The sequence below is a fragment of the Pelodiscus sinensis genome, chromosome 2 (assembly GCF_052426305.1).
Source record: "Pelodiscus sinensis isolate ZL-2025 chromosome 2, ASM5242630v1, whole genome shotgun sequence".
Lineage (NCBI taxonomy): Eukaryota > Metazoa > Chordata > Testudines > Trionychidae > Pelodiscus > Pelodiscus sinensis.
In genome coordinates, this window is record NC_143053.1 from 202,090,759 (window position 1) to 202,105,386 (window position 14,628).

Here is a 14,628-nt window from a genome sequence, read left to right on the forward strand (position 1 = left end):
GGAACCTACCGGGCAGCGCCCCAGCTGTTCTGTCCCAGGCTCCAGATTCAGCAGCTGTTGAAACTGATCAGGCTGATTCCAGGAAGCTGGGGGCAGAGCAACTCTGCCTCCGGCTTCCTGTAGTCAGCCCCTGGTCAGTTTCAGTGGCAGCAGCTGAATCTGGAGCCAGTTCCGACTTATATACAAATTCAACTTAAGAACAAACCTATAGTCCCTATCTTGTACGTAACCCGGGGACTGCCTGTAATGATTTTATATAGAGGCAGTATGGTATTTTGTCTTATCTATTCCTTTCCTAATTATTTCCAAAATTGTTAGCTTTTTAGACTGCCACTGCAGATTGAACAGATCTCTTTCTTGAGTGGTAACAGCTATTTGAGACCCGATCATTTTTGTATCTATAGTTAGGATTATATTTTTCCATGTGCATTACTTTGCACTTATCTACATTGAATTACATCTGCCCCTGTGTTGGCCAATCACACCATTTTGTGCAATCCCTTTGTAACTCTTTGCTGTCAGTTTTGGATTAGTCACTGTTTACTCCTTTTTCAAGAGCGACGAGGAGTCCTGTGGCACCTTATAGACTAACTGAAGCGTAGGAGCATAAGTTTTCGTGGGCAAAGACCCACTTCATCAGACTACATGCATCTGACGAAGTGGGTCTTTGCCCACGAAAGCTTATGCTCCTACGCTTCAGTTAGTCTATAAGGTGCCACAGGATTCCTCGTCGCTTTTGCAGATTCAGACTAACACAGCTACCCCTCTGATCCTTTTTCAAGAACATTTATGAGAAGTTTAACAGCAGTGATCCAAATGCAGATCCCTGCAGCACAACACTCATCCCTATCCCCCCTCCCAACTTTTAAGTGGAATACCTGGCAATGTTTTCATAATGATCCTTCAATCACTAACGTACTAACGCCCAGCCTTTGTTATGCTTAATCACCCTGCCTTCCACTCTTTAAAACAAACTCCCTGCCCCAAAGGCAAAGCTGCAAGCTGCTCAAACGCTGTTGCACTTAAGACTTGCCTCTGGAGTCAAGGCATGCAGCGTTAAGCAGACCTCAGGTATGAAACCCAAGGCTTCCAATTTCAGGGAGGAGGAAGGCTACTGCCTGCCCTTCCCCCCATAAATGGTGCCCTTGCCAGCCGGGCCAGTAACTGCTCCTGGCCCTTGTTGCACGACTATGGCTGCAGCAAGACCAGGGCGAGCACAGAGGCAGCCAGCGCAGGCTGCGGGACTTAAAGGCTGGAACGAGATGCCAGCGCCACGCCCAGTCTCACCAGTGTGCACGTGCCTGAGCAGGTAGCTCCACCCAATGTTTCTATATCCTGGGAAATTTTCCAAATTCTGGGAATTTTTGAGTAATAGGTGTCAAAATGGGAAATTGAGAATTTTCTTGAAAATCTGTTAAATTCTGGGAAATTTTCAATGAAATTAAAATTTCTGTTCATTTTGTCGTTCCTTTGGAATAAAAATTTGCGGACGATTCAGATTTATCAAAAACTGCTCTCAATTGGTCAATAGGGTTGCCTGTCAATTATTAGAACTCTTTGAACTTGATGCTAAAAATTCTACAGTGGAAGGCATTTATACTAAATTCAAGGAGTCAATGTTCAAAAAAAATATCCCATTGAATAATTTTTGGGTGTTGCTTGTAATGATGCAAATTTGATGATAGGAGCGAAGAATTCCCTTTTCTCTAAACTTAGAGAGGATGTTCCAAATGTTGTTTTGCTGAGATGTATTTGCCATACATCAGCCCGGATATCAAGTTCAGCTTCTACAGTTTTGCCTGATTTCATACAGCAGTTTATAACAAATATCACTAACTATCCAGCACATAGTGTTAAAAAGAAAGAAGAAATTGAGATGGTTGAATATTTTCTCCATTTAAAGTTATCTATGTTAAAACCAAGTTAAACAAGGTGGTTAGCTGTACACCCTTGTTTAAATAGAATATTAGTGTTGTGGGATGCCTTGTTTAACTATATACAACTTGAGTGTGTTGATCAAAAAAGTCCAATAGCAAAAGAATATATGATGCAATGTGTAATCCAGAACTTAAAGCCTACCTACTATTTTTGAAATGTTTTGGATTACATGAACAAATTCAATACTCTCTTTCAAAGCAAATTTCCACTCATTCATTGCATTAAACTAGAGTCAGTGAAACTTTTCAAAGTAATTGCTACAAATTACTTAAAACCACATTTCCTAAAACGTGAATTAACGAAAGTTAATGTGTTGCATCCCTCTAATTTTATCAAAATTAATGAAATGTACACTGGTCCAGAATGTGAGGAATACTTAAAATGTATTGATCCTCATGTAATGTAAGAAATGTATGTAATGTATGTAAGAAAATGAATGTAAGAAAAGTGATTCAGCATTATTACATCACTTGTTGTCAAGAAATGTAGCGCATGCTGCCACTTGACTCAGTTGTTTTCTCAGAGGTTGGATTTATAGATCCTAAAATTTGTTTTAATATTGATGTAGATATCTTTTTTTCTTTATCTCAAAACTTCGTGCAATATTTAAGATAGATGTGAACTCTGCTCAGAGTGAACTCAGAGCCTTGCCATTTTCTTTAGGATCAAATCAAATTGAATGTGTAAAGAATAAGCCTATTGATGAAATGTGACATGAAATTTCTAAAATGAAACATTTTTCTGGAAAATTTATGTTTTCAAATGTTTGTAAATTAGCTCAAAAGGTTTTAGCATTGCCACGTTCAAATATAGAATGAGAGAGAATTTTTTCAATGGTTACAGACATTAAAACTAAGAAAAGGAGTAACATGAAAACTAAAACACTTAATTCTAGTGTAATTGTCAGATCAGCTTTAAAAAAATAAATGTTCTAGTTTTGTAATTACAAAGAATGATTTAAGTTTACATAATAAAAATATGTACGAATATGGATATGCCAGAAAAACTGGTGGTCAGACTGATAAAAATATTAATGATGGTGTGACATTTCTAGTGAGGAGTCAAGTCATAACTCATCTGATGAGTAAAACGGATGGTGATGGTTAAGTATTATGTATTAAACATTCTATTCATTTTATAAAAAACGAAAATGTTTTATATTTGATGAGTTCCTTTATTTCTCATATATAACCGAAATGATACTGAAGTGTATACTGTACTGATTTTATCTTGCAGGAGTAAAATAATTAAAATGTTTTATTATTCTTTCCTTTTATGAAATACCATCCATGAAGTAATTAAGGATATTTGGATATATAAACATAATTATTCTTGGATGAAAAGTTCAGCTTTAATAAAATTATATTTTTAATTATAGAGAGCATCATAAAATCATCAACATTATTCTCGTATATTTCGAGTTAATGATTTTATATATATAATAAAACCAATGAATTAACTATACATAAAATAGCCTTTATACCATATACAAATAATCTGGGAATTCTTCATCAGATCTGGGAAATGTTTAGCCTGGGAAAAGTTGGCCACGCGATATAGAATCACTGGCTCCGCCCCGCCTGGCCCGCGCCTGCGCAGTTTCTGACGGCAGAGGCTGCGGCCGCGCGCACGGCTCTCCAGTCTCCCTCGCTGCCGGGATGCCGAAGCTGAGCAAAGAGGCCAAGCAGCGGCTGCAGCAGCTCTTCAAGGGCGGCCAGTTCGCCATCCGCTGGGGCTTCATCCCCATCGTGCTCTATCTAGGTCAGTGCCAGGGCGGGGCCGCCTCTGTTACTCGGTTCCCGAGAGCCACCGGCTGCTTGGTCTCGCCGGCCCCGCCAGAGGGACGCGGGGATCCGCACACCGGCCGTTGGCGGGGGGAGATCCCGGGCACGCGCCCTTAGCGGTTATTGCCGCGTGGCCCCGCCTGACTCCTCCCCTCTAGCGGCCGTTGGAAAAGGTGGCTCGAGCGCGCGGGGCAGAGTAGCCCCGCCCCTCTCCCCGCGGCCGAGGGAGGGGTAAAGGCCCCGCGTGCGGCGGAATCTCCCCCTTCCAACGGCCGTTAGTGGTGGGGAGCCAACGGCCTGTCGGGCTCCAGAGCCGCCCCTTCCGGGGGGCGCGGCAGAAAAAACCGCTCATGATGCCCAGAGCTGCCTTTTGCCTCCGTTGCTGGCAAGTGGGGCCTTGTTTGGTCCCCTCACCCCCCACGCAGCTGATGAGGAGCTATTGGCTGGGCTGGTGACCCAGAAGCCCCTGGGGCAGGAAGGTGCAGCCGGGCTCTTACGTTATCTGGCTTCGCTTAGGCCTCCTGTCCTCTGTTTCCTTAGGCTGGTGGGTCATAACCTTTAGAGACGGCTCTTTCCAGCAGCCGGGGTTTTCTTGCCTGCCAAACCTGCTTGCTCGCAGAGCCAGGCATGCCTGTACGGAGGGGCAGAGGAGGCTGCTGCTGAAACATGTAGCCTGGTACACAATTATGTAAAGAGTTTGATGAGTTGATGGAAAACTAATGCATCTGCCCAAGGATACTGATTTGAGAACCGCTGCTTTAGGGCAGGGCTGTGTTGGGGGAAGGGGAGTGTAATTTATACATGTTAAGTTTCAAGGAAGATGAGGCCTTAGGTTCTGGCTGCCACCTGTAGAGTTAGTTCTAGTCTACTCTTAAAAATTAGATGAAGCTTTGCTATGTCACTAGTAACCTAACTCTCACAGGGTAACCTAGCCCTCGCTGTATGGACAGCTAGATTGCTTGAAAGATTATTCTGTCAACCTAGCTGCCACCTCTGGAAGAAGTAAATCACTTCTACCGATGGAGGGGAGGGGGGATTCTTCTGTCAGTATAGGAAGTATCTACAGCCCAGGTGTCTAACATGCTAGCCATATGTGACTCTCTGGCCAGTTGAGTCTGGCTAGTTTGCTATAGCAGTAGCTACTAGTGTCTCCTGCTTCAGAACTTAAGACACCACAGCTCTAAGCTATTGTGCTGTGATGACATGTGTGCAGTGCCAGAACAGATTTGGCCATAGAGAAATGCAATGCCCAGTGAAAGAGCTTTATTTGCTTAGCACCAAACTATGATGGTAAAATATAAAAAACAAATGAGGCTAAGTGTTTGCCCAAAGGAGTTTAGCTGTAGAAAAAGGAGTTTTTCTATCTCACCACTTCATGGAAAGAGCAGTGATGGTTGTGATTAAAATGTAGGCTGTAAGTCTGATTAAAAGGCCTTTGTTTTATAATTAATAAGTAATGGAAAAATTACATCTTCTGTTGCTTCTCCCTTCCCTCCCCCGATGTACTCTTTAACAGTTGCTCCCAATTCCTATAGTACTGCTCAAATCTTTCAACTGTTGTACACATTAAATATGTCAAGGAAGCAGTGAATAAATATGTTGACAAGCAACATGCCATATTTCCATAGCAGCTTTATCTATTTTTATATATACTTGTCACAGTTTATTTCTAAATAGATTTATCCCAGCTCATCAGTTTCAATAATTTATCTAAAATCTGTTTTATAACATTCTTGTGTTCGACATTGGTAATGCATCCAGTTTTTTCATAAAAAGCCATATTAGGTAAGACCGAAGGTCCCCCTACCCCATTAGCTTGTCTTCCAACTAGAGTTGTGAAAGATTAACTGCTGGGGGTTGGAGCAGCTTCCCACCCACTGCAACTAGGGGGCTGCTCCAGCCCAGCAGGACCCACCACGGACAGGCGTGCTCCAGCCTGGCCAGAGTAGCTCCTATCTGTGATGAGTACAGGCAGTCCCCGGGTTACATACAAGATAGGGACTGTAGGTTTGTTCTTAAGTTGAATTTGTATGTAAGTCGGAATTGGTACATATTGTAGGGGAAACTCTGGCCAAACATTTCTCCAGAGCTCAGTTTTATTCTCCCACACCTCACTTCCCTCAGTCCTTTATTCTCAAGCTGAGGTGTCTGCTGAGAAAAGCCGCTCCGCGTCTCCCTAGTCTGCTGGGGGCGGCGCTAGCTTCGCGTCTCCCAGGTCTGCTGGGGGGAAGCAGCTAGTGCGGGGTTGCCTCACCCCGTTTGTAAGTAGGGATCTGATGTAAGTCGGATCCATGTAACCCGGGGACTGCCTGTACTGGCATGCTGCAGGCAGAGGCTGCTCTGAATGGGCAGGAGCGGCCCCTGCCTGCTGTGGGGAAGACTGCTTCAGTTCCACCCACCCCCACATCAGTTAACATAGTGTTTAACTGGTCAATGGGTTATCCAATTAAACAAGCTTTTGCATCCCTACTTTTGACAATGGCCAATACATGATACTTCAGAGAGAATGAACAGAAGAGGTAATCATCAAATGAACCATCCTGTGTCACCTCTTCCTAGCTTGTGGCAAAATTGTGGCTAAAGATACCATCTCTGCCCATACTGGCTAATAACCATTGATGGAGCTATAGTTCATGCATTCATCTAGTTCTTTGTTGAACCTTGTTATAGTCTTGCCCTTTACAATATTCTCTGGCAAAGGGTTCTACAGGTTCACTGTATGTTGTATGAAGAAATACTTGATTTTGTTTGTTTTAAACTTGCTGTCTATTAATTTCATTTGGTGACTCATAGTTCGTCATATATAAAAAGGCCCTTATTTATTTTCTCTACACTAGTCTTGATTTAATAGACTTTTCGCATATCCCCACTTAGCTATCTCTTCCAAGCTAAAAACTCCCAATTTTATTAATCTCTCATGGAAGATATTCTATACTTCTAATAATTTTTGTTACCTTTTTCTGAACCTTTTCCAATTCCAATATATGTATTTTTTTAAGATGAGGCAACCACATATGCATACAGTATTCAAGATGTGGGCCTACTGTGGGTTTACGTACAAGCAATGTATTTTCTGTCTTACTAGCTTACTGTCTTATCTATTCCTTTTGTAATGATTCCCAGTATTTTGGTCCCATTATTTTATATAGTATATTTGGGATTATGTTTTCTAATGCATGTTACTTTGCATTTGAATAAAAATGTGAAAGGATGAGATTGATTTGTTCTTAAATCTCAAAAGACATGAGAACTAAAAGGAATCAGTTTAACTAACTACAGCTACTTTTTAAAATAAATTATAGTTTTAAATGCTTATCAGCTAGTCTGTTGACTGATCAATTTCCCCCCCTTGCTGCCTCAAGTTAGAGGCAGCAAAGGGGGTGGGTACTTCAAAGCGGCAGTGCCACACAGCTGAGCCAGGGATCAGCTGTGCAACGCTGCTGCTTTGAAACCCCAAGGCAGCATTTCAAAGGGGCAGCTGATCCGCGGTTCAGCTGTGCAGAGGCACTGCCCTTTTAGAATGCCAAAGGGCCGGGGAGCCCGGGGGCAGCTAGGGACTCCCCAGCTAACCCTAGGTTCTGAGAAGCATTTCCCGCAGAACTCTGGGATCCCAGCTGACCCTGGGTTCTGGGGAAATGCTGCGCGGAGCCCGGGATCAACTGGGGAGTCCCCAACTGGGGCTCTGCGTGGCATTCCCCCAGAACCCGGGGCTGAAATGCCGCGTGGAACCGGGGTCAGTTGTGGGGTCCCCAGCTGACCCTGGACTCCGTGTGGCATGCAAGCACAGCATGGAGCCCAGAGTCATCATGTGCCTATGAGTCCCCCACTGACTCCGGGTTCCGTGGCTTTGAAATGCACAAGAGCCCCCACTAGGCACTCTTGTACATTTCAAAGCAGGCATGCGGAAGTGCCTATTGACTACTGGACTAGTCAATTAACCACGTTTTAACATCCCTACTCCCAGTCTCTGTCACACTGTCTCAAAGTCTGTATCTCACACGCAGTCTCTTTCACATTCACACACTCTTTCTCTCTTATAGTTCTCTGCCCCTTTCACCTGAGGCCCTTCCCCTTCTGGGTGCCTGTAGTTGGTCTATGACCTTATATGAAAATACATGAAGTGCCTCTCTCTCTCCACCCCCACCCCTCTTTGAGGGAAAATTATTGCCCACTCCTGATTAAGGTCATGTTAGTTAATTAAAAACAAATAAAAATATTACTTTGCACATTTTTGTAATTGAATTGTAGTTTTTATTCTAATACCCAGGGCTCGCCGAACTGCGGTGAGCCCTGCTCGTCATCTGCACTGTCCGGTGATCTGCGCATGCGCAGATCGCCCGAACCCGGCTCTTCTGGGTTGCAATCTACTCACCCATGGCGAGTAGATTACAAAGTTTGTCGAGCCCTGCTAATACCGCTTGATAAAAATCATGACTAAAAAAAATTAGTAACGTAGTATTTAAGAAATGCATCATTTGCCATTTTCTAACATAAAATGTGAAAATTTAGGAATCTGAAAAAAATGTATGTTTGTGATATATTATTTTTATACTTTTTAAAAGCAATTTTGACTATTTAGCAAATAGGAAATTTAGTGTAAAGGCTGTAGTTGAAAAACATTTTAATTAAGGCTCATCAGTTAACCATGTACATGGTTCGTTCACATCCCTAGAATAAACAGAGTAGGTAACATCAAGTGATTTATCCCATTTTGTCCATTCTCAGCTTCTTGCAAACAGAGGCTTGGAACACCATCCTTGCCCATCCTGAATAATAGCCATTGATGGACCTATCCTCTATGATAGAAGTGGGAAACCTTTTTGAGTAGAGGGCCGCTGACAACAATCTCACTGAATGGTCCCTGACAGAGAAAGAGAAAGACACTCCCCACTTTCTCCTTGTACACCAGAGCCTAGTAGACTGTAGGGGGCTGAAGTTACAGCATGGGCTTCCCCAAACTGGGTGGGGGACCATGAGCCTTGGGGACTGGATCCAGGTGCTCCGCCCCACCTCTGATTTGAGTGGCTGTTTCGAGAATTGTATAATTTGCTAAATCCGAATAAACCCATGCATACCAATTTAAGTTTTTGGATGTATTAGGGCTTGCGTGTGTGAGATGAAATATAGGCCTACCTTATACTTTACTCCTTTTGATTTACAGTATCCTGAGTGGATTTTCTGTTCCTTCCTGCCTGCTTAAAAGAAAACTAAATCTTGTTGTATGACCTATTAATGAAAGCGTTTTAGAGGAACCTTAAAGGGTTTTTTTCAGTTCTTTCTTGTTTCACTAAATTAACTTTGCCCATTGCTTCTGTTCCCTGCGTAAGTCAGTCACCTTATGACTAACAGCTGGGGATGCTTATGCCAGCTAGAAGTAATACCAGTGACTTCCTGTAAATGTTATGTTTTTTTCTGTACTAAATTACAAAAGATATAGTTGTAACATGTAGGTATTTCAACATGTAGACAATTGCGTGATTATTTGATAAGTCTGGGTTTTATCAGTTAATCCTGTCAATTACCCATACTTCTTTCCCCCCTTGCTGCCTCTGTATCAGCTTTTAAGCCAGCTTCCCATGGGCATTGGATTCCATGGAGCTACCTGCTCCTTTGACACCCTCCCCGACTCTTGCTGCTGCTTTGATAGAGGCAGCAACATGGATGGAGGGTGAGGGGGCAGGCTGGAGCCAATACCCGTGCCATCTCTGCAGATTTGCCTGCCCCCCCTTTTCTGCCTCCAGCAGAAGCAGGATGGGGCTGGCAGGAGTTGAGGCTACCTCTATCAAAGCTCAGGGGAGGCTCTGTCCGAGATGGACCGGGACTTACCACAGACAGAGTCTGGCTCAGCTCCTGTCTGAGAGGCACTTTGACCCCTGCACAGACAAAGGTTGGTGCCACTCTGTGCTGGTGCCTCTGATACAGAGTAAGCAGTGGAATGTGTGGGGGTGGGGTGGGGAGGGAAGGGGAGACACTCCATGGAGATGGGGCTGGGAGTGCACTGGCTGCCAGCCCTGCTCCTGGGACTATCAAATTTGATGAAGTTACATGACTATTTGATTGCATGCTATCTAACATCCCTGGTAGCATGGATGACAGAGGTTAATAACTGCCTAAGTTTAGTGCAAAGGCATAGTTCATTAAAACACCGGTTACAGGACATGCTAATCCTGTGGTGTCCAACCAGTTCTGAAACAGTAGCATAGCCATGATAGTGGCTACTGCAGTAGTGAATTAGCCGCATTCAACCGGACAAATAAGCCACTTGTAACTAGTGGCTAGCGTGTTCGACCCCACTGCTAATCTAAAATATTGAGAAGAACTTAAAGTTTCTATAATGGTTTTAGGGTATGGATTTTTGTGTATATTACTTTTTTTTCCAGCTTCTATAAATTAACTAAATTTGAGAGTGAGACAAGAACCCCAACCTTGTTTTGATTAGCTGCTGCTGATGTACGTGTATATTTGTTACTTCAGGTTTTAAGAGAGGTGCAGATCCTGGAATGCCTGCGCCAACTATTTTGAGGTATGTATAGATCTGGTAATACACATGCAAAAACAATGCAGAAAGCTAGGAATGAAAACAAAACTTTTAGGTTCAGATGTCTTTTTAATCTCTCTTCATGTGGGACCCATTCCAAATCCCTAATCATTATTGTTGCCCTTTTCTGAACTTTTTCCAAAGCCAATATAGAGAACTGGTAAGTCTTGAAAGAACTTGTTTAAGCACCACTAGTGTGGTCCAACAAGTGTGAAATAGCACATCTGACTATACAAGCTCTATAGGAGCCCATGACCTTGTCCTCTGCAGCCACAAATGGTGGGAGAGTGTCTCCATATGTTGCAATTGGTGGAAGAATATGTGTCTCTCGACCCATGCAGAATTCTTTTACTGAATTTTTTTTTTAGACAGTACTATAATTGGGGACACTTCACATTTCCCCTCTCAAGCCTGTGTGGATATGGGCGTTTACTGTTTATTTAGAGTTTTCATAGCTCCTCTGTTATGTATTCTTTGTAATGTATTCTCTGTAACTATTTATTTAAAAAAGATGTTTATGGAAGAAGACAAACCATTCAAATACTGAATAAAAGAAAATGAAAAATCTTGATGGATGTCTTTGTTGCAATGCCAGTAACTTAGTAATACTTCATTGAAACTGATTAATATAAGGGATATTATATGAAGATGCTATTGATATATTTACATTATTTAAAAAAAATCTTAAGTTTTTTCATATGAAATTTGGAATTTTGAAACTAATCTTTTTCTGTAATAAAATTTTCTTTTGCTATATTTTTGTATGGCTGCTTATTAGTGTGGAACTCCTGGCACAAATTGTAACTCTTTAATACTTTACTGTACTCTATTTTCCTGAAGAATTTTATTTTAGTTTGGCATATAGAAAACTTCAAAGTGAAACTACATTTAATTTTTCTAATGAGAGAACTTGAGTTATGTTTCAGTAGTATGAAACATTGAAACATATATTAAATTTAAGAAAGTTGGTTGACAGCCTTAATTGTCATGTAAAGTAGATGTTTGCTGTGTTTAAATTGTGCAGTCTGAATATTCCATATTCATGTTTCAGTGACGTAGAAGAACTTTTGAAGATGTATTAGTTATGTTCTGCACTTAATGCTTTAGTCTTAGAATTTCCACTGTCTGGATTAGTGAGTTCAGAAATGCAATAAAATCAGAAATATGAAGAAAATGTGGACATTCTACATTCTAAAAATAACAGATTAAGTTAAGAAAAATATCTGTATAAAGATAGGTTTGTAATAAAAAGGATATATTTCTTTGTGTGGGTTATTTTAAATGAACTTTGGTAGTTCAGTTCTTCATGGACATTTTGTTTGCTGATAAAGTATCTCCATGTTTGGCCTCAATAGCACTTTGAGATCTTCCCCTCATTCTAATAAAATGCATCTGCGCACTATAAACATTTTTTTTAATCTGTATTTTGGAAATGAAGCATGTCCCAGTCACTTGCGTGAAAATACTGATCCCACTATCACCAAAATAAAATCTACAGAATTTTTTTTAAAGGGTATTAATTAAAATCCATGTAGTTTTTGTGCAGTATCAAGTGTTCATGAAGATGCATTTTGATCCAAAGCCCATTGAAGCCAGAAATCTTCCTGTTGATCTGACTGGGCTCTTGATCAGGCTTTTTGTACGCCTGTCTTATGTTTGACAACCTAGCTTTTGTTTTATTGTCTACCGTCTTTGGACAGCATTTATTCTGTGCATATGCTACTCCTGAGGAAATTCTGTCCCAAGAAAAAAATATTCTGTGCACAATATTTAAGTTCTGCAAAATGTTATCTGTCAAAGTAATACTACATATTCACACAAATTTCAATTATTTTGGTAATATAATTTCAAAATACCTATCAGCAGGTATGTCTTTAACAATAGAGACATATTAAAAAAAACCCTACAGTGACAGGAGTAGAGTGGAAACTCACCTGGATACTTGCACTCCTTCCACCGTGGAGTCTAGCCATGGGGTCCTTCTTTGCTTCAGTACCTGCACCTCCCCTCCTCCCAGATCCTAGCTGGGTGATCTCCCAGCCAAGACACCCACCTCCCACCCCCAGACACCCACACTCTCTACCCTGAGGGGGGCAGTAATTTTTGCCAAGGGAGGGAGCCATGTCACAAATTTTGGGACATAGCTGCTGCTGGTTCTGGGCCCCCCAGAAAGGGCAGTGCCTCAGGCTGAAGGGATGGGGCTGAGGCTACAAAGAGAAAGTGTGCGTGAGAGACTGTGAGAGAGACAGATTTTGACACGTGTTGAGTGCTTGTGGCACAGACGGGAGAGTGTGTGAGACTGATTGTGTGTGTGGCACAGGGTAGCATAGAACAGGCTGGGTATATGTGACAGTGACACAGCGTGTGTGCTGGCTGAGTTTCTGAGAAGGCACACGCTCTGTTTTTAAGGGAAATGTCTCCTCTCTCCCGCCCCATATTCCTCTCAATCGCATAATTTAGATTGGAGCAGCTCTGCTGAATGTGTCTGCAGAAGTCGTAGAAGAAGAGAGATAGGAGCACAATTCTTCACAGTGGTGCAGAATTCCCCCTGGAATAATATACATTGAGCCATAGTTGTACATACTGTCTTGTGTTCAGAAAGACCCATGCTATTTCCTGATTACTGCAAAATATATTGCAAATGTTAACGTTAATTTTCTGTCTATTTTAGTCTGCTTTGGGGATGAAAGATTGGCCAGACTGTAAAAGAACCATTTGATGGACAGAGAAAATGGAGATGTGGACCTTCACAAGGCTAGGGAAGGAGGACCCTGTATCACATTACATCAGCTAGCCTGAGCAGCTTCCTGATGACATAGATGTACATACAACAAAATGGAATTTTTATTGACCTAACTTATTTGGTTTACAGTGAAATTAAATAAATTGTTTGAATCTGTGTATAGTCTCTGATCTTTTAAGGTTAATTAGTATAATGGGGAAATCTTGCTTTTTCTGGGTTTAAAAAAGTAATTATTTTTAAATTGAATGTCTAGTTCTAAATTGAATCATAGGACTAGAAGCAACCTTGAGAGATCAAGTCCAGTCCTCTGCACTAATAGCAGAGCAAGGAACCGTCTAGACTTAATCTACAGTGTTATCCTTAATACCAGAGCATGTCTTGAAGTTTCAGAAGAAAAGAACCAACTAATTTGACTTAATTACAGTTAGCAACAGGTTAGAGACATACTATCTTCTAAGGCACTTGATCTTTCAATCTTTAATACTTGATTATTGTGATATTTTGAGCACAGACTGTTCTATCTTCCATCACTTAAGATTAGTTCTTTGAGTGTTATTTATGAAATGAAAGGTTGTAATTACCTTACTTTTGTAATGTGTCAGAATTGTCTTCAGATTTTGAGGATTATATATCAGTGAGCCTTATGTTAATCATTCTTATTTTTTGCATCACTGTTGGATGTTAAAGCATCTGTAACTTAGGTTTTTAATAAGACAGTGTTAGAAAAAACAAGTATGCTGGATACGTTTGCTAAAATTATAGCACTAACATAATGTCTGAACTTGAAGTTAGTGAATGTAATGTAGTAAAAATCAAGAAACTTTTCCACAGTTTAGCTGAACAGTCTACATCTGGATTAAAGTTTGAGCTGGAACATTACAATATTTTTCATATATGCTTTATAGAAACTAACTTTCTAAAGACTGCTTTAACCATAAGACTGAATTCAGTCTTTTTTATGTAGACCATAACTGTCATTAATGTGAATGGAACAGAACACTTGGTCCATGAAAGTTTAAAAATAATAAATTGCTGTTTTAGAAAAATTAATCTAGGAATTATTTTACAATTTTTTTTGCCAGTTGATCAGATATTCTTTTAACTTCTCCATTATTTGCAAACCCCAATTAAATGAAAATTATGGAGTGTATTTATACTCTACTTTGCATTTCAGCTGTAAAACAAAGTGTATGTGCTTCTTGTTTTTATCCAGCTCTATTAGAAAAGTCTTACTAGCTTTATAGCCAATAGTGTTTAAATATTGTAAATTAAAACTTTAAAATCCATGTTTAAGTAGAAATGTGATCACAGCAAGTACAGACTCTTAGCATATATTAAATTAAGAGTACCTTTGTGGAAATGTCCCACAGGAATTTTTTTTATAGAGAGAGATGATGTCATCTGCGTCCTCATAGAATCATAGAACTGGAAGAGACCTCAGAAGGTCATCAAGTTCAGCCCCTTGCTCTAGGCAGGACCAATTCCAACTAAATCAACCCGGCCAGGGCTTTGTCAAGCTGAGACCTGCCTCTGCCCTCAGCCACTTGCTAGCCTCCGTGCTGTCCCCTCTGGGCATGGGCTGCTTCATCTCTGGCTCCTGCTTCCTGCCCTGGGGGAGCCTGGGA

The 14,628-nt window shown here is 41.2% G+C and overlaps 1 protein-coding gene across 1 annotated transcript; it reads left to right on the forward strand.

Annotated features, from left to right (window-relative positions):
• Positions 1–3,532: 3,532 nt before the first annotated feature.
• TOMM7 (translocase of outer mitochondrial membrane 7) lies at positions 3,533–13,161 on the forward strand. The gene is made up of 3 exons (XM_075922219.1): positions 3,533–3,699; positions 10,197–10,245; positions 12,932–13,161. Exons 1-3 carry the CDS (start codon positions 3,597–3,599, stop codon positions 12,945–12,947), a joined length of 168 nt encoding a protein of 55 aa, XP_075778334.1. The 5' UTR covers positions 3,533–3,596; the 3' UTR covers positions 12,948–13,161.
• The last annotated feature ends 1,467 nt before the right edge of the window (positions 13,162–14,628 follow it).